At 33.7% G+C, this 19,869-nt stretch overlaps 1 protein-coding gene across 1 annotated transcript in view; it reads right to left on the bottom strand.

The window, feature by feature from the left end:
- Positions 1-1,487: 1,487 nt before the first annotated feature.
- TBX18 (T-box transcription factor 18) overlaps positions 1,488-19,869 on the bottom strand; it is a 30,918-nt gene continuing 12,536 nt past the window's right edge. The window contains exons 5-8 of the mRNA XM_074310378.1: positions 16,850-17,017; positions 11,811-11,875; positions 4,642-4,736; positions 1,488-3,045 (exon numbers count right to left, since the gene is read on the bottom strand). Coding sequence (XP_074166479.1) covers positions 2,321-3,045; positions 4,642-4,736; positions 11,811-11,875; positions 16,850-17,017 — 1,053 coding nt within the window. The 3' untranslated portion in view covers positions 1,488-2,320. The remainder of the gene's footprint in view (positions 3,046-4,641; positions 4,737-11,810; positions 11,876-16,849; positions 17,018-19,869) is intronic.

Raw genomic sequence — 19,869 nt, 5'->3', positions numbered from 1 at the left:
AAAAAAAAACAAAAAACAAAAACAAAAACAAAAAACAAGAACCATGCTGAATTGCTGAAACTAAGGCTTTAGGAATATAGAACACTTGGAAAGAAATGGGCCAAGCATGGAAACATGAGTTCTGTCCTATATAGATTCTGTTTAAATCTCAGGTTATTCCTAAACATTTAACTGAAGTTGTATTAATGAACAAATCATGATCTACACTGTCCAAAATAAGGATGAAATAAAGAAGGGGTTCTTAGCCTGGGCACAGAAGCTGATTTTTCTAAAAAAAAAAAAAAAAAAAAAAAAAAAAAAAATCTGCTAGCTAAAATTTCAACATAATTGTTTTCTTTAAATAATCCTATGTATTTTATTTTGTATACTTAAAAATATTATTCAGAGAAGGCTTCATAGGCATCACCAAATTGCCAAAAAAAATAATTAAGAATTCCAGAATTTAACCAATTAACAGTGCAGAGGCATAAATGAAAACTCATAGCAATTGTTAGCTTGACACAGAGAAAATGTCTATAATGGTCCAATTTTTTTTCTCAATAAGAGGGCAGCAATGCTTTCTGTTGTATAGCTAATTTTCATTTGTCTTGTCATATGATTTCAAAGTATTTTGCTTTATAAATCCAGGAGATCCACAAAAATGGGGAGGGAGGGAGGAGCCAAAATCTAAACTCCTCATTTTTTCCTGATCTTAAAGTTAAAAAATGCCCTTAGCATTTAAAATGTGAAGATGAAATGGTTATACAATTCCTCCAATTAGATTCTTTACTATTTAGTATGCAAGGAGAGATTCCAAAAGACAGATTCATGGAGATGACCCACAGAGATTCTTTGTAGTATTATTTAAAAACCCAAAAGGCAGCATATCAATTTACACAGGAAGAGACTTTGACAGAGGGCAACTTACAAGGGCGAGTGTCCAAGATGTAGGAGTTAGGAGGACCACTATATTATAAATAAAAAACCATAACCCTCCCTCCCCTCATCTATATACCTTAGGTCAAGAATTCCAAACTAAGCAATTAGTAGTGAGAACCCAAAGCAAGAAAGACCCTCACACCCTTGACCCAAGCACAGCTAAGGGGGAAAATGACAACATTAATCCTTTTGATTTAAAGGAGAGATTTCCTGTATTTCATTATTAGAATCATGGGAATGTAAAGCTAGATTTAAATTATTAAAAATAAGTATTCTCTCTCTCCTAGAATTAAAATATTTCATTTTCTAGTGACAATCAAAATATGAGTACCACATATTTAGGAAGTCTCCTGGACACTATCACATTTCAGGCTCTTTGATTGCAGATTGTAATACTTGAATGAAAGTTAAAATAATTACAAATGTATGCTCTATAGAGAACCACTAATAACTCCATAAAATTAAAAAAGATCCTTTAAATTAAGAAAATATATATATATATCAGTGATATTGCTGGTTTTCCAAGAAGCAGAATCACAAAGGACTTTAGGTCATAGGATTAAAAAAAATTTTTTTTTTTTGTTCTAGACTTATAGCTTTATTAGTATGGGAGATCCACAATCTGGGAACTCCACTGCAGATGTGAGATTGTCTGTAATTTAGAGTCTTAGAGAATTATGTAAGGCACTGAAAGATTATATGACTTGTCTGTGGTGAATAACAGAGGCAGGACTTGAACCCAGATTTCCTCACACTCAAAGCTGTCCTAACAATTTACTAAACCAGGCTGTTTCTTAAGATCCCATGCTAGTTAGTTCTGGTGAATAAGAACAAAGTAAAAGAATGAAAGCTATTCTACTCTTATGGGTAGCTCAGACTTATGATGTTGTCTTTGAGTGACCTTTTGCACTTAAGTTCTTCATATCTTCCAAATCTCTAAGAATAACAGCAGTCATAAGTACTGGATTATCAACACAGGTGTAACAAATGTTTAGAGAACTTTTCTGATAAATTAAGTTAAAAATGTTTAGTTATCGGGGCCCAGTCTTTAAATATATCATTTTATGTTTAAAAAAGTATTGGAATTTGAGCTAAATATGTTGTATACATTGCAAACATTTTGTACAACTGAATAATCAGATGGAAGGTGCAGTTGTATAGGCTGAATAATTCAAAAGGCTATGTATATACAGTATAGATATATAACATGTATACATATTATATATGTCACACATATATAATATGTATAAATACAATCTCACCATGAGCAAATTCTAAGGTTCAATGTGCCTTCCTCTTCTATTATATACACATTATATAAGCCACAAAATGATAGTCCTTCCATACAGCTAAGAACAGAAAGTACACTAGGGAAAAAATGCATTTTGACATAAAAGCTCCATCAAACCATATGTGCAGACACTTGAGATGATGACAGTGTTAAGCTTCCTAGGGTCCTAGAGTCAAAGAAATTCTGTTGACCCCCACTGCTCAATAAGTGCACTCCTTCCACAGGGGGCAACATCTGTCGATCGGTCATGGTCCCACTTGGGGAGGATCCCAAGAAATTTCCCTGGGAAGAAACAATTTTCTCAGGACTGGCAGCCAGTTTGGGAGATGTGGAGAAGTTATATCCATACAAAGCACAGGGGCTATGTAACCTGAAAGTGTTGTAAGAGCCCTGGTGGGTCTGGTTCGTGGCGAAGGCATTGCCAGATGGTGAGGGCATGATATACTGGAGCTGGGGAGACATCCCTGAAATTTGCATAGATAGACTGGTCTGTGGACAACTGAATGTGTCTCCATCATTGCCAGCCATTGACATGTTCACAGTCGTACTGCTGGTAACTCCAACATAAGAGGGAGTCCTTGGTGGGGCAAAAGTCTCACTAGTTTGGTTAGTGAGTCTGTTGTAGGTTTCAGCCAGGGAGGTGCTGTACCGGTTGAGGGTAAGGCCTGAACGGGCACAGGCGGAATAATCAGCAGGTGCCAGGCTGCACAGCTGGCTTGTGTTTGGCCCAAGGTGGAAGGCAGGAGAAGAACAAGGAGAACCAGATAAAAGATGAGGGTGGGTGGTAGGAACTCCATTTCCAGAACCTTGAAGTAAGGTAGATGAGCCTGTGTTTCCTACAAAAGATTAATAAAACATAAAGAGCCAATGACACTCAGCTGTCTTGATTCAATTTGATTTTAAATTATAGGATTTAAAGACATTTAAAGATTTTAATCAGAAGAGAGCTTGCTGAATTCAGATTCCTCTCTTAAAAATGGTAATGGATTTAAAGTTGTTTCTCAACTGGCCTTTGTACTGTAGTGAATATTGCAAATTCTGAATTTCTCAAAGTTCATATCAAAACTAAGCTTGATTTCCTACTTTACTTGATCTGAAATTGTGCCCATCCTTCCTTCTCTTCCCACTGCCACATCACTCCCTATTAGTTTTCTTTGAACCTATATTGTCTCCCCATGAGACACCTGTAGAATACACATGGTATGTATGTGTGTGCCCATGCACGTGTGCATTCATAAGTTTCAGAAGACAATAGATAAGTCAAGGAATTATAGATAAGGGAAGAAATGAGGCAGTGTTAAAGGTAAAGAAGGTAAAGCTTTTTTTTTTTTTTCTATGCAGTATCAGTAATCTGATAACATCCAAGACTGAAACTGTTGTCTAAAAAGTTTGTTGTTGGGTTTTTTCACCCACTCTCCCCTCTTCAATTTAATTTTCTAAGATTGTAAATTGCCATTGAATTACTGATCTGTATAGATGAAAGGATTTTCATGTCAGGAGTTTTCCTCACTAATGAAATCACAAAGTTTCAATTGAAAAGCAAATCTTATGTTTCTCTACTATTTCCTGCTCTAAAGTCTGAAATAGAATAGAGCTGACCTTTTATCCTCAACAGTTATGAGCACAGATAAAAATTTCTGGGAAGTCGATATAAGCTGGAAAATTTTTGAGTATAGGCTTAGTAAAGTCTGAGGTATACCCTGGCTTAGTGTGTGTAGATCATGACTTTCTTTGGCCACAGAAACTCATGAAAACATCCACTATTGGAAGGAAAGTGGAGAGGGGTGAGGTGCTTCCAAAAGAAGTACAGATTACTCCAGTAAAATCATAAATCTTTTCAAGCACCTACGAATAATCCCTTTGCCATCACTTGGAAATAGATGGATTCTGATGGATGTGAAAGTCAGGGGATTAGACTCTCATTATCAGGGGAGATGAAATCACTTTCTTTTTCTATTGGTGGCAACAGTCTTAAGAATTAGCTCAAAAAAGTGACAAAAATGGTTTCAAAGAGAACTTGAAAAGACCTCTGTAAGATAATGAACAATGAAGTGATCATAATCAGAAGAATCAATACAATAATAGCAATGCTATAAAAATAGGCCCTTTTGAAAGAATTCTCATTACAACGACCAATCTTGATTCATATAATATATGCTGACCACCTTCTGTCAGAAAAGTGAAAGACTCAAGGTATAGAAGGATACATATTTTTGAACACTGTCAATGAGGGAATCTTGTTTTGATAAATTATTGATATCAGTTACAAAACTTTTTTTTTCCTCTTAAATAAAAAGAGAACCTTGATCTCATTTAATATGAGATAGGAAAAGAAAATAATCTTTAGTTAAATGGAAAAAAATTAGCCCTGATTTGACATCAGAACCAAGTTGCATATCTGACTCATGTGACTTTATAGAATTTTCATTTACCTTGTTTGGGTATTCCAGGAATATCTTCAAATGTGAGAGTCCTCAGGGAAGGTCTCCAGAATGCATACGACTCCACCAAAGCTTCCAAACCCATTCTAAATGTAAAAAAAAAAAAAAGTCCAATCAGCTTCAGTTTGCTCCACATAGTTCATATTTACATAGTACAACTATGTTCAGTATGTGCCATACTACAATATGCATTATACTTATTATTTCATTTGATTCTTACAACAATCCTGGTGGTAGATGCTTCTTATTCTACAACTGGGGAAACTGAGGAAAAGTAACAACAGTTAAGTGTAATTATCCAGGGTTACACAGCTAATAAGTGCCTGAGCCTGGATTATTATAACTTATTAGCTATATAACCATTATTTTCTCTAAGGCTCAGTTTCTTTTTCTGTAAAAAGGAGATGATAATACTTATCACATCTACATTTCAGGGTTATCTAGAGGTTCAAACATGACAATATCAAAGGTGTTCTAGATAGGTTTAATACTGTAAAGAAACATTAACTTTACAAATAGAAACAATCTGTAAATAGATTTTTAGATGACTCGTTTATTTGGAATTTTATGTTCACTAGATTTTGGCTTCCTTTTTAGTCCTGTGCATTTTATTTTATGCATTTAGGACATTTTTTTTTCTGAAAAACAGTCCTTAGGCTTCAGCACATTTCCAAGAGGAACTATTATACACATAAAAAGATTAAGATCCCCTTTTACTAGAAGGAGAGGATGGTAAGGGTTAGAGTGGAAGGAGGAGAAGGCTCCAGAGGATCATGTAAGACTTCTGCTTAAATGACTATAAGCAGATACTAAATGGCCTCTTTTTGGGTGTGTTATGAAAGGGGAGGGACATTTCTTTCCTGAATGGTACAGACTACATGACTGTTGAGGTCGCTTCTGACTGAGATGCTACAATTTTTAGGATTGTTAGTCATGCTAGTTGAAAACTACAAAATAGATATGTTAATAATGTTTGTTCTAGATGCAAAAAAACTGAAATACATAGGGTGAGATTATATGGCATAATGCTATAGAACCCTGAATTAGAAATCAGAAATCTGAATTAATTTATAGTGACATTTTTCAGATGCCATAGGCATCAGTTTATTTTGTTGATAAGTTAGGCTGAGGTAGAGGAAAGTTTCTTAACATTTTTGTATTATGGCCCCCTTTGGGATAGTCTAGTAAAGGGATAGACTCTTTCTCAGAACAACATATTTTAAATGCCTACAATTAAATACATTAGATTAAAAAAAGAAATCAATTATACTGAAATTCAATTTCCAAGTTTAGCAGACTTTAGATCAAGACTTCCTGGGCAAGACAATTTCTAAAGGTCCCTGAAATCTTAAAATTTAGTCCTCAGTTAGTAGTGGCATAGTATATTAAATGCCAGGCTTGGAATTACAAAGACTCATATTTCTGAGCTCAAATTTGGTCTTAGACTCTTACTAGTTTTGTGACTCTGGGCAATTTATTTAGTCCTGTTTGCCTCAGTTTCCTCATCTGTAAAATGATCTGGAAAGGACATGCAAAACAACTCCCGTATAATTTGCTAAAAAAAACAAAACAAAACAAAACAAACAATCAAACAAACAAACAAAAAAAAAAAACAAACACAAGAAGTCAGGAAGAATCAATCATTACTGAAGAACTACAGCAATAATATTTACGTAGTGTTTTCCAGTTCAAACGTTTGGTTCATTTAACTCTCAGGAGAGCTCTTGAGAAAGGTAAGTGATATAATTGCTCAGGATTTACTGATAAAGAAACAGAAGCTCCAAGGCTAAATAACTCCCTTTAGAAAATAAGTATGGTAATTGCCAGAATGTGAATTTGAAACCCACTTTTCTGATGTTGGCCAGTTCCTCTTCCTTAGGCAAGCAGGTAATCTGCCCAATGTCCCAGAAACTCACCATATTAATGCAGAACTTTGTAAAAGCACAGCCCCATCTGAAATAGCCCACTAAAACTTGGAACTCCTGAACTCAAAAGATCTATCAATTTCAGCTTTTCCCAATAGAAAGGATTACAAGCTTGTGACACCACTCCCCACACCAATGTTCTCTTTACAACTCCCAAAGTAAATCCTGTATCAATGACAAAATTGTGAATCAGAACCATCCAACAGTGATATGGATGTGAGATCACATTTCTTTTCTACAGTGTTTGATAAATGTAATCACAAAACTTTCTATCTCCATATTGTCTGCAATGAATATATATGAACTTAATATTAATTCTAAATTTGTGTGCATTTTTAGATTAGAATATAAAATTTTTAAAAAACTACTTTGAACCTTTAAGTTTGCTTCTAAATAGCTTTTAAAAAACTGCTTTGTATTTCCATTTTGATGGTTTTAGGAATTATTATGTTTTAAGATTTGGTATTTCTTTTTCCCTCTCCTTCTTCATCTCTGAGTACTGATTTTCCTGACTTAAAGTTTCAACTAAAATCCCATTTTTTGTAGGAAGACTTTCCCAACTCCTCTTAATTCTAGTTCCTTCCCTATCTTAATTATTTTCTATTTATCTTTTATATAGTTTATACATATTTGTTTACATCTTAATTCCCCCATTAAATTATAAATTCCTTAAGGGCATCTGTATTTTGCCTCTTTTTGTATTTCCAATGCTTAGCATGGTAACTGGAATATAATAGGTATTAAATAAATGTTTATTAACTATACATATCCAGGCTTTCCCTCAGTAGTGTGAGATTTCTGAATGCAGACTGCTTTCATTTTTGTAGTTCATAGTAGGGTATCTGGAATACAATGGGCATTAAATAAATATGTATTGAACTAAAGATGTCCTAGTCCCCTTTAATGTCTGTGCCTTCCATCTAAAACTAGCTTCAACTTATCCTATAGATATCTTTTATAATTGTTTGCATATTAGACTGGGAACACGGTCTGGTTTTTGCCTCTCTTTATTTGTCCAATGCTTAGTACAATGTCTGGCACATAGAAGGTTATTAATCAATATTCATTGGCTTGGCTTGATTTGATAATTTCATGTAGTATACTCTTCAGATAAATTAGGTAACCTCAATTTATTGAATGGGTATTGTTTTAGAGCTTTTTTTTTAAAAAATAGTAGATGGAATGTTACTACATATTTAACAAAAAAATAAAAATCTTAACATTAATTGATTTTATAGACAGCTTTAGTTTACAAATCATTTTGTATGTATTATCTCATTGGACATTTAGAATTTAAAATTTATAACTTGATCAATTCAAAAGAACATGAACAAGTTTGCAAAACTAAGCTTAAGATCTTTAACCTAGGGTCTAAGAACTTTTTTTTAAATGTTGATAACTGTAATTCAGTAAATTTATTTTCTTGGTAAATCTATGTATTTCATTTTGTAGTCCAGAGGTTTCACAAGATTGTAAAAGCAGTCCACACCATGAAGATCAGTTAGTAATTCCTGATATTAAGAGCAATGAGATAAGAGAAGCATTTGTGAAGAGTGAATTAGAATGAGCCCTGTAATGTGGATCAGAAGACCTGAGTTCAAATTACAGGTTTACTACTTATCTGCATAATCTCAGACTAATCTTTTCATCTGTTCAGGACTCATTTCTTCATTTGTTAAAGGAGAATGTTGGATTAAATGATCGCTAAATTTCCTCCTCTAAATCTATGATTCCAAGATTTTATTTTTATTTATTTATTTTTTTTTTACTGCAAGTCTATTATGCTCGCATTGCAAATCCACAAACAAAATCACTTGGGGACAAGCTAACAACAACAACAACAACAACAAAAACCCAAAGGTCAGGTTTGAAGGAAATATATGAATGATCAGATGAAGCCATCAATAAGTTTTTGTTTTGTTTTGTTTTTGTTTTTGTTTTCTGAGATAGTGTTTTCAGGTTCCAGAGAGTATCTGAGATATTTTGCAGGAAACTGTTATAAAATATTTATTAGCTGAACCTGGACATTAAAAAACAAAACAAAACACCAAGCCTTCATTTTCTGCAGTAATGGAGACTTTTCTCTTCTAGTTAAAGGGAAGATAAAAGGCACCTCCTGGAGGAGCACAGCCAAGGCGATAATTTATACAATATGCCTTCGAACAATTTCCACATTTTATCACCACCCTAATTTATACTATCAAATAGCCAAGTTTATTTAGTAAAATGGTTATGTTTTTCTTGAAGTATTTAAAGAGGAGAAATTTTTGTACCTTCCTGAATAAAAAATTTTATAGGGTCAAACCTGAGGCCTTGCTGAAGAATGAAACTATTCTCAGCACATAAATTCTCTTTCACTCTGCAAATGTCCTGCAGCAGAGCTTTTGAGGGCTGAAGCTACTGATTCCTATAAAACAGCCTGTGGGATTGTAAAGTGGTTGGAAAGGAGCATTTTTAGTTAAAGAGAATTATTTTATATAGTTTAAATAATTAGAGACCTTTGTTTACATGCTGTCTTGTCCAATAAGTTCATTATATATAAGAAAAAAAGACAATAGAATTAGAATTTTTTAATTAAGGGGTCAAATCAATTGCAGTGTATAACAAACAGTCACAACATGAATCAAATCTTTTATTATGATTTTTTTCAGTTTTCATATCTAATAAAATGGTCCTATCTCTTGGCCCACCCCAAAGAAAGTTTATATTTAATCTAGAAATTTTAATCACTCTTATGGAAATCAAACTAAACATTAAACTAAGCATCTGATTTGAATGGTAATTTTTTTTCTTTATTTTTAAAAAACTTTTTTTCACTAAAAATAATTTTTCATTAGCTCCCTTTCACCTCTAGGATAAAATGTAAATTATTTTGCATTTAAAACCTCTCAATCTAGGTCCCACAGACCTTTCTAGACTGATTCATATTGCTCCATTTTACTCATTCTGTAATCCAATAAAACTGGACTATTTCCTGTTCTTTACATCAAACTCAGTCTTCCATCTCCTTTTCCATATTTTTTTTTTTTGGTAACTGTTGGCCATCGTATCTCTCCTTATTTCTGAATCTTGGAATTCTCAACCTGTTTTAAGGCTCAATTTAGGGACCATGTCCTTCTCTGATCTGTTTTCTCCAGTCTCAAATTGTAGCATGTTGATTTGTTTAAATGTCTTATTCTACTCTCTTTCCTCTCAACTTTCATTCCAATTCCCTAAGGGTTAGAATTGTTTCTCCTTTTGTCTTTATATTCTCATTACCTTTGATATGGTAAGCACTTAGTAAATGTTTGCTGAATTGATGAGTCTTAAATGATAAACTTTGGCTACCATACAGGCACATAGGCTGAGTGTCTTCTCAATAATGTCTTATATATATTCCTGCTGCTGCACATATATAGCATCTCCTACTGTTGTGCATTAATAGAATACTCTCTTTCCTTAATCTCCTTCCCTCCACTTTCTAGAATAACTTTCAGACTGAACCAAAGTGCTACCTTCCTTTTATAAAAAGTCTTAACTGAGCCCCCATCCACTCACTTCTGGATAATTGATATTACCAGCAATATTTGCACACATTGCTCACTTCTTTCATAAACTACAATGTATTAGTCTCCAGCACAGTGTATGGCACACAGAAGATGCTTAATAAATGCTTATGAATTTATTAAAATATAGATCAATTTATAATTAACTTTTCACGAAAATGTGGACTTTATAAAGCAAGGTAAAATAGAACTTACTGAAAATTCAATCAAGATTACAGAATTTCCTAATGCAAGATTATTTGTTTTCCTATAAAACAAGAATGGAAAATTCACCTACAAAGGCAAATTCTGATAAAATAAAAAATTTCAAGAGTAATTTTCATTGTGATTCTTCTATCTCACTCACAAAACATGTAATTAAGATACAGAATACTAGGAATCACAACACATTGTTTATAAGGATTACTCCTTTCCTCCCACACTGAAATGAATGGTTTATGAATCTTATTCATACATCTTATGAAAACCATCCTTTTGTGAGAAAATGAGGCTGCTATAAGAATTTTGTAAAATAAAAATAAAGTCATAAAATGTTTGTTCCTTGGCAGAGGTGGGGGTAGAGGTGGGAAAAATCACATTCAACTTCTAAAGACAAAATGACATTCTAGGTGAAACTCTGGACTGAGATTTGGAATATTGGGATTAAACTAGTATCTGTACTACTCCAGATTATGTACCCTATTAACCATTGTCATAATAATTATTATTGTTTAGATGTTAATTATATAACCACTACAAGATATACTAGAATGGAGCCATAATCACAGAGAGGAAATATTTACACACACACACACACACACACACACACACACACACACACACCCACACACACCCAAATAACTGTCTTGCAAACCAAATTAGTGAAGAAGGGCAACAAAGCAGAAGAAATTATTAGTAGAAATAATCCCAAATTCAAAAACACTTATATTAAGCAAGTGAATAATTTTGGTAAAGAAAATTGACAGAGGCTTTAATATATGTTATTATTGCTATCTTAATACAATCTTATGGAATTGAGTTTTATCAATGCTTGTTAGGTCAAAAAAAGCTCCAGCCCCACAATGTATTATTATAAATGTATTATGTTAATAGATTGAACTCAGGCTGTTATAATGGGTTTTTTCCTGAGTTTAGCTGAATTATGAATATCAAATAAATATAAAATAACATTTTTCTTTGTAAAGCATCTGTTTTGTTTATTTGGCTTTTTTTTAAGTTGTGTTTGACTTTCTGATTTCCCATTTGGGGTTTTCTTGGCAAAGATTTTAGAGTGATTTGCCATTTTCCTTCTACAGCTCATTTTCCAGATGAGGAAACGGAGGCAAACAGAATTAAGTGATTTTTTTCCCAAGGTCACACAGTTAGAAAGTGTCTGAGGCTGAATTTGAATTCAGAAAGTTGATCTTTCCTATTCTAGACCCAGTACTCTATCCACTGTCATACCAGTTCTATGATCACAATACCTATAAAATTTCCAAAGTTACTTATTGGGAATGATTTTTCTAAAATAATTCTTTCAGAGTAACAGGAATTTGAATGAAATGTTGTTTTTTTTTTTTCATTCAAATTTCTGTTACTCTGAAAGAGTTATTTTAGTTAGTTTTTTAAGTCAAAATATGGAGTACAAAATAACCAATAAACAAGATCTATGATTATAACTATCACTATTAAACATGTATCAAAACCTTACCGGTTACGACCAGAGTCTCGAAATCCTTTGGCAAAGGGGTTTCTGTCAATTTTCAGTCGTGTAATCTAGAAGAAGATAAGGTCATATTGAAGAAAGTATAAATTATGAGCAAATGTATCTTTACACTCTAGAATATTATAAAGGAAAAATGTTCACAGAATGAACAATAAGAAGATAAGAATAGCATTTATATAGCACTTTAAATTTTTCAAAGTATTGTACAAATATTATTTTATTCTTAATGATAACTTTTGGGAGAGGTGCTGTCACTATTTCCATTTCATAGATAAGAAAACTGAGGCATTCAAAACTAAGTATGTCTGAGGCAAGATTTGAACTAAGAATTCATGATAAGATAAATTTTTATTTCACTGTAGAGCTTACCTCTGATACTCTGATACTTTAACACTACAAATAATTGACTGAATAGAAATTTGAATTTTTCCCAGGGAATTGGGGTTAAATGACTTTCCTGTATTCACAGGGCTAATAAGTCTTTGAGGTCAAATGTGAACTCAGGTCCTTCTAAGACTCCACTGATAGTGCTCTATCCACGATGACACTCAACTGTTCCAAATACATTTTGATATAATTGATTTTCTTTGTAACTTTTGGAAGCCTATGTATTTTATTTTATATAATTAGAAAAATTAATCTGAGGAATCCATGGGCTTCTCAGACTGCTGAAGGGGTCACAGAAAAGGATAGGAACCTTTGCTATCGCTTATAGACTTACTTCTTTTCCTACAGTAAGGGAATCTGTATATGACCACTTTATATGCTTCAACAATATTATTAAATTATAACTTAGCCTTCTCTTATCCTGGCTGAAAAATGCAGATTCCTATAACTTTTCCTTGTAGCTCTTATTGTTCAACCCTTTAATCATCTTTACAGGTCTCCTTTGAACCCCCATCCAAGTTCTACAGATACATTACAATTTCTCTAAGTCAGATCTGTATACAGCAGCACTCGTACATTATGGACCATGTATGGAAATAAGGAGAGGATAACCTGCTGGTTCAGTGGTATTGAAATATTAACATAACAAGGTATTGTGTCTTGTGCTTCAATGACAATCCTTTTTGGCTCAATGGCTCATTCACAGATTGTTGTTCTATAATGTTCTATGATATTACGACCCCATAAATTATTTTGGGGAAATCTAGCATATGATCCATCTCTACCCACATTACACATTGTTTTGTTCTCTTTTCCAAATGACTATTTTAAATTTGTCCTTGGCAAAGTTTGTCTGTTTTCATGTCTAATCATATCAATAACTTGGCAAGATCCCTTTAAATTTAGATTTTTTTTAAGTCATAAGGATGGGAGGGTACATATTGGGAAGGGCATTGTTTCTGGAGTTAGATAACTTGAGTTGATGATTTCCACTGCATGACATTGTACAAGGTGATAAACTTTCTCAGACTTCATTTTTTTCAACTATTATGAAGAATTTAGCTCTATATATGCTACTAAATTTCTGGTTATTGTTCAGCTGTTTCCTCCAGTTCCTTCTTTTTCTGCCTAATGAAATAATTATCCTTTGAATTCCATATTCTGGAAGGATGATGTAAACCAGTGATGACCAACTCAAAATGCATTCTTCTAGGTAGCATATTGATGTAGAAAACCACAAATTAAGATTATATTTTCTTGTATTTTTATTTATTTTTGTTAAACATTTACATTTTACATTTTGATTACATTTTACATTTTGATCTGATTCAATAGGCTCTGTATGAAAATTGAGAGCATACTCATCAATTAGGGAATGACTAAACAAGTTTTGGCATATAATTGTGATGGAATACAGGAGCATTCCACTGTTATATGAAAAATGATGAGAAGGTTGATTAAAATCAATATTAAAAATAGCATGAAATAATAAAGAGTGAAATGAGCAGAACCAAGAGAATATTGTATATAGTAACAACAATATTGTTCAAAGAATAATTGTGAATGATTAAGCTATTCTGAGAATTATAAATAACCAAGTCAACTACAAAACAAAGGAAGGAACAAATATGCACTGTAAATGACCCTGGAGCCTTGAGTTGGACACCTCTGATAAACTCTTAATAACCAAGGATAGTATTTATTTCTATGAAGAACAACAACATCAAAATCATCTTAATCTTTCCAAATTTTCATTAATGCACCACTCAGAAGGTCAGTTTCCATCACTCTAAGTGGATATCACCTAACTTAAACATCACCTAGGAAATTGCCTTCCCAGACTTTATTATAGGAACAGACTCAAAAGCCTTGTCAAGGTCATAATATACTACTATGTAGTGTTTCCTTTCAATCTACCAGGCCTGTTACTCAGCTACTAAAGGAAATTTTGTTTCCTTAAACCATGGCAGGAGTCATATTTTATCTAAATCTTCTATCACACACTAGGAGCTTAATAAATGTTATAGGATTTGTTTCTTATAAGAATATCTATAGATACTGTTACATTCTTCTTGTCTTTGTATTTCCAGCTCATGCCTGACACATGGTAGTTGCTTAACAAATACTTATTGATTGAAATGAAGAATTTTCCTCCACTAAAGATCTACTCTGAGACAATTAGGTGGCATAGTGGATAGAATACTGAGCTTGCAATCAAAATGACTCATCTTCATGGGTTCAAATCTGGCCTCAGACAATTATTAGCTCTATGAACCTGTACAAGTCACTTAACCCTGTTTGCCTCAGTTTCCTCACCTGTAAAATGAACTGGAGAAGAAAATGGCAAATCACTATACTTTTTCAAGAAAATCCCAAATGGGGTCATGAAGAGTTGGCTATGACTCAAATGACTGAACAACAAACAACAATAAGATAAGGGTCTACCCTGAAGTCTAAATGCAAGTTCTCAAAGACTGTCAGAATAGTGTGAACTCTGGTAGGTTCCCCATAGTCAAAACAATTCAAATCAATAAGCATTTTAATAAACACTTATTCTAAAACAGTTACTGTGTTATGTGTTAGGAACAGAAAGAAAAGTCAAAAATAATTAAATAAAGTAATCATCCCAAGGCACACACAATCACTGGGGATACAAAGTATCATACACAAGGCAGAGGCAGAATGAACTGGAGATAATCTGCAGATGAAAACACTACCACTGAGCAAAACAGGAAAAACTTTCTTTTAGAAAGTAATATTTTATCTGGAAGTTGAAGGAAATCAAAAAACCCTCAAGAAAGAAATAAGGAGACAGGGAATTTTAAGCATAGAGAACAGCCAGTGAAAATTTAATCAGGAAATGGAGTGATGGCATTTGAGGAAGAGCAAGGAGACCAATGTAGTATGAATTGCAAAGTCTTCAAATGATTGAGTATGTCTGTTGTTTGTGGGATGTCTGTTGCTTGTGGGTCAAACAGCCTGAGTTTTGGAGGCATCATTTCCAGGTTCACTTAATAAGTGAAAGATGGATTTGTGATCTGTTTTGAGTCTACTGCCCTCTGGCCAAAATATCTCTTTAATGTAACTTGACCATTTTTTTGGGAGGGGACAAACTTCTCAAGTGAATTATTTTAGTTAGATAACTAAATTTGCATCTTCTCATACTTTTCTGACATGGATGTGTGTGGGGAAGGTGGTAAGTAAGCATATTTGGTAAATAATGAAAAGACAAACATAAAATTATTTTTAAGTAATCTAATTCTTGATGTTTGAAGACATATTGGATTACAAATTATTTTTAAAAAGTTTGCTATTATAAAATTCTTCCATATATTTTGTTAGAATATTTAGGACCATGTATATATTTATAATTTCTCAGTACTCTTTATTTGGGGTCAGGGAATTCTTAGCATAGAAAATCCTTCCATCAGTGTTCATCAGCAATAATCTATGATTGTCTATAATTTTTTAAAGAGTTTCAGGGTATGTGGGGGGTGGGGGAGAGTAGAGATGGTGGCAGAACAATGTGCCCTGGAGTTAGGAGGACGTGAGTTCAAATATGACCTCAGATACTGACTAGCTGTGTGACCCTGATCAAGTCACTTATCCCAACTGCCTAAAAAAGAATTGTTATATGAATTGTGAATTGCCCATGGTCATATAGCTAATAAATGTCAGGGGCAGAATTAGAATACAGGGCTTCATTACTCTAATTCTGGCTCCTTATCTCCTCTTTATTTCTTTCTACTTCTATATATTATCTTACTCTTATTATTAAAATAACCCATTTGTAAAAGAACAAGAGAAAAGCCTTTAGTATACTATATAGCTTACTGCTGTGTAGGAGTTATGTGACAATATAAACAAAAATCTCAGAGAAGATGGCATGGTACCAATTAAAGAAATATCTATGCTGATAGTGCCAAGGATCCACCAAATTAACTCAATAACCATAAGAAAACTGTGTCTAAAGAATACACTTACCACAGATACATGGAACTAAGAGTAATATGCCAACAAGAGCTTATTAGAGAAGTCTTGCTTGAAGGAACACTGAAGAATTATTTCTATCAAAATATCATTATTTTAGGTTTCAGTATTTAGCATATGGTCTCAATCTTTTTTGCTCAAGCCACTCCTGGTATGGAAACATCCTCTACCAATGCAGATCAGTGACTGTTCTGCAATGTAGAATATTGGAGAGTATGGAGATATATGGGGCACTGTGACAGGTTAAGAATTTTTACCAGGTGGGGCAGCTAGGTGGTGCAATGGATAGAACACCAGCCTTGAATTCAGGGGGACCCAAGTTCAAATTTGATCTCAGACACTTAACACTTCCTAGCTGTGGGACTCTGAGCAAGTCACTTAACCCCAGCCTCAGAAAAAAAAAAAAAAAAAGAATTTTTACCAGGGTCATTCAGCCATCAAGTGACACAGAAAAAATTGACCCCAGGTATTCTTAGTTTTAAGCTTTTTTTTGTTTGTTTTGTTTTGTTTTTTAAATCATCATATCCCAATGCTTTTCATTGGATATAGACTACAATAATATCTCATCATAAACTGACAAGGCTAACTTTCTCTTTTCTCCTGGGGTAAGATATATGTCATTATAGTATATCAAAGACAAAGATTACCTGCTGATTCTGGTAGGCAGTGACAGTCGTAAAGACAGTTTCAGGAAATGAGAATGCTTTAACCCCTTCCCCTGATGGAATTGGCTTGACAGGAGAAAGATCATCTCCACAGTCTTTGCGAATGACATGCACTCGTGGTTGGTATTTATGCATAGAGTGAAGGATAATCTGGAGTAAAAAAAAGGAAAAAAATTGTCAGAGAGCTCCCCTTATCCATCAATTGATCAACACTAACCTTTAAAAAAAATCAAGTTATGATGTGTCTTGGTTGGAGATACAATTTCCTATTAATGCAAGAAATATTTTCACAATTTTAAAAGTCTAGATAATGCAAGTTTCAGTATTTATGAGTCCCTCATCTATAGCCATGTGAATTTGTGTCATTTTCGTAACCATGACTCATATAAAAGAATTAACATAGAAATGATTTGCCCCAACTATTTTATAAATCTATATCAAATGGAAACTACTAGAAATTATATGATTAAAATGTGTTTAGTCCTACCACTTTTATTCAGACAATAGGTCTGATGCATTAGTACTATTACATGCCCACTAAGTGATAAATTTTTCTGGTCTCCCTCCTGTTGAGTTATTTATACTTTCAGATTAAGCATTACTTCCTACTGTTTCCAATCCACTTCATTAGAATCCAGCATCATAAATTATCAATGGACTTGAGAAATCATCTCAAGAGCATTCATAAACTTCCTTAACCACTGCCAATGGATATTTAATATATAAATTTACCCTCATCTTTCCTATGGTGCTATAGAAATTCAAAGGTCTAAGATTCTTTTAGCAGATTTAAGGTTTTGTTTATTTTCTTTTAGTTTTATTACTGCCTTTTGTTTTTTCGCCATAATCATTTCCTCATAACATTTTTGGTTCCCTCTTATAAGAAAGAAAAACAGTTAAGCAAAATTAACTGATAAAACAACTTCTAACTCAGATACAGCATTTATTTACTGTACCCTCCTCCTGTTTTCCCTGCCACCTCTGTACTAAGAGGGAAGCATATTACATCATATGTACTCTGGGACCTAGATTTGTCATTGCAATTAATCTGAGTTTGGCTGCCTTTCAATGTTGAACTTAGTTTGAAGGAATCTTCTAAAATCTGATGGCTGGAGTTGGAGCTGAAATTACATTCCCAAAGATTCTTTTCTTAGCTGAGGCTGGAAAGGCCTTCTAAAAATAACAATAAATAATTTTTTAAAAATTACATAGAAAAATAGATATTGGGTAACAATATCTACTAATATTTATGTTTCCAAATTTGAAGAGCTGGAGAAGACATAAGGTCCATAAAGGTTAAATCCTTACCTAAGCTCACAGTCACTTAGTAATAAAGAGTTGGAACCTAGGTGTTCTAGTATTTAATCCCATTCTGTTACCACTGTGTATTATGATGCAAGTACCAGCAGTAATTATTGAGAAGGACTAGAGTTGAGCCTGCATGATTATGGATAACTCTGACTTTCAGAGAATTTCTTTGTTGTTACAAGAGGGAAAAAAAAAAAAAAAAAAAAAAAACTTTTCTTCTCCTTGTTAGTTCCACTTATTGTATTATGGTATTCTTATATTGAAAACCTCTCAGTGGAAGCAATGATAACTTTAACTGGAATCTGCCATCCCAGACAGATATTCATCTCCTAAGGTTCTAGGGAAATAAAATTCTGAGCCCTTTCTCATCACATCAGGAAAATGAGATGCAGGGATGTAGTTTCTTGCTTAGGATCATATTGGCAAGCACTTAGCTACAGAACATCTCTTCCATGATCACTGATGAATTTAGGTATCCCCTGCTTTAATGGGAAACTGGCCAAGGTCAGGGATGCTGTCCTTCTGATGATGTAGACCAAATACTTAAAACGACCATGTATCAACCTGCTAAAAGCCAAATAAATTTTTTAATATACATTGGACTCTGTGAGCTTTCCATGCATGCTACAAATGAAGGGGGAAAAAAATCAGACTTGTGAACATACCCAAATACAGTAACTTAGTTTCAGCGGTGACTAACATCTAGGTATCTTTGCTCAGCAAGCCAGTGATTCTAAGGATTCTGTCAAATCAGTGATAATTATGTTTTGAACATATTTCCCCAACTAGCTAGTGGTCCCTTTAAAAACAAATTTTCAAGGGTATGTATGTCTATCAATTAATAGACATTTATTAAGAACATTTGGGCAGCTAGGTGTTGAAGTGAAGAAGAGGCTTGACCTTGAGTCAGAAAGATCTGAGTTCCAATCCAACCTCAGATACTTACTAGTCATTGCTGAAACTAAGTCACAGTATTTGAGCATGTTCACAGCTGTGCTTTTTTCTTTACTTGTAGCATGCATGGAAAGCTCACAAGGTCCAATGTATATTTTTAAAAATCATTTGTCATCAAGCAAGTTAACACACGGTTGTTTCAAGTATTTGGTCTATGCCATCAGAAGAACAGCATCTCTTCCATGATCACTGATGAGTTTAGGGATTTCTTGGTTTAATGGGAAACCTTCCAAGATCCTGGACTGCCTTTTGCCTCTTTTTGTCTCCCCAAAGCTTAGCACTATGCCTGAGACATAGTTAGCATTTAATAAATATTTATTTACTAATTAATATCTTATGGTCTAGTGCATGAAGGAAGCATATTTTGCTAGGACTGGAAATTTTTAAACACTATTCAAATTCCAGAGATAGAAAAAAATAAAGGAATGGGACCAAAAAGGATTAGAAAATGAAAGATCTGGGGCAGATAGATGATGCAGTGTCTAAAGCACCAGCCCTGAAGTCAGGAGGACTGGAGTTCAAATATGGCCTCAGACACTTAGTACTTCCTAGCTGTGTGACCCTGGCCAAGTCCCTTAACCCCAATTGCCTCAGGGGAAAAAAAGATCTGTTCTTTGAAGCTCCTTGTGACTAGTTCCTTCACTTCACACCTATGTATGGTTAAAATCAGTGGCCATAGCTGGTCATGTCCATCCTACACAGATTTCAGATATCTTACCTGTAATCATTTTTTCCAAGGG

The sequence above is a fragment of the Sminthopsis crassicaudata genome, chromosome 4, assembly GCF_048593235.1.
Source record: "Sminthopsis crassicaudata isolate SCR6 chromosome 4, ASM4859323v1, whole genome shotgun sequence".
NCBI classification, from domain to species: Eukaryota; Metazoa; Chordata; class Mammalia; order Dasyuromorphia; family Dasyuridae; genus Sminthopsis; species Sminthopsis crassicaudata.
This window is presented reverse-complemented; position numbering and strand designations above follow the sequence as displayed.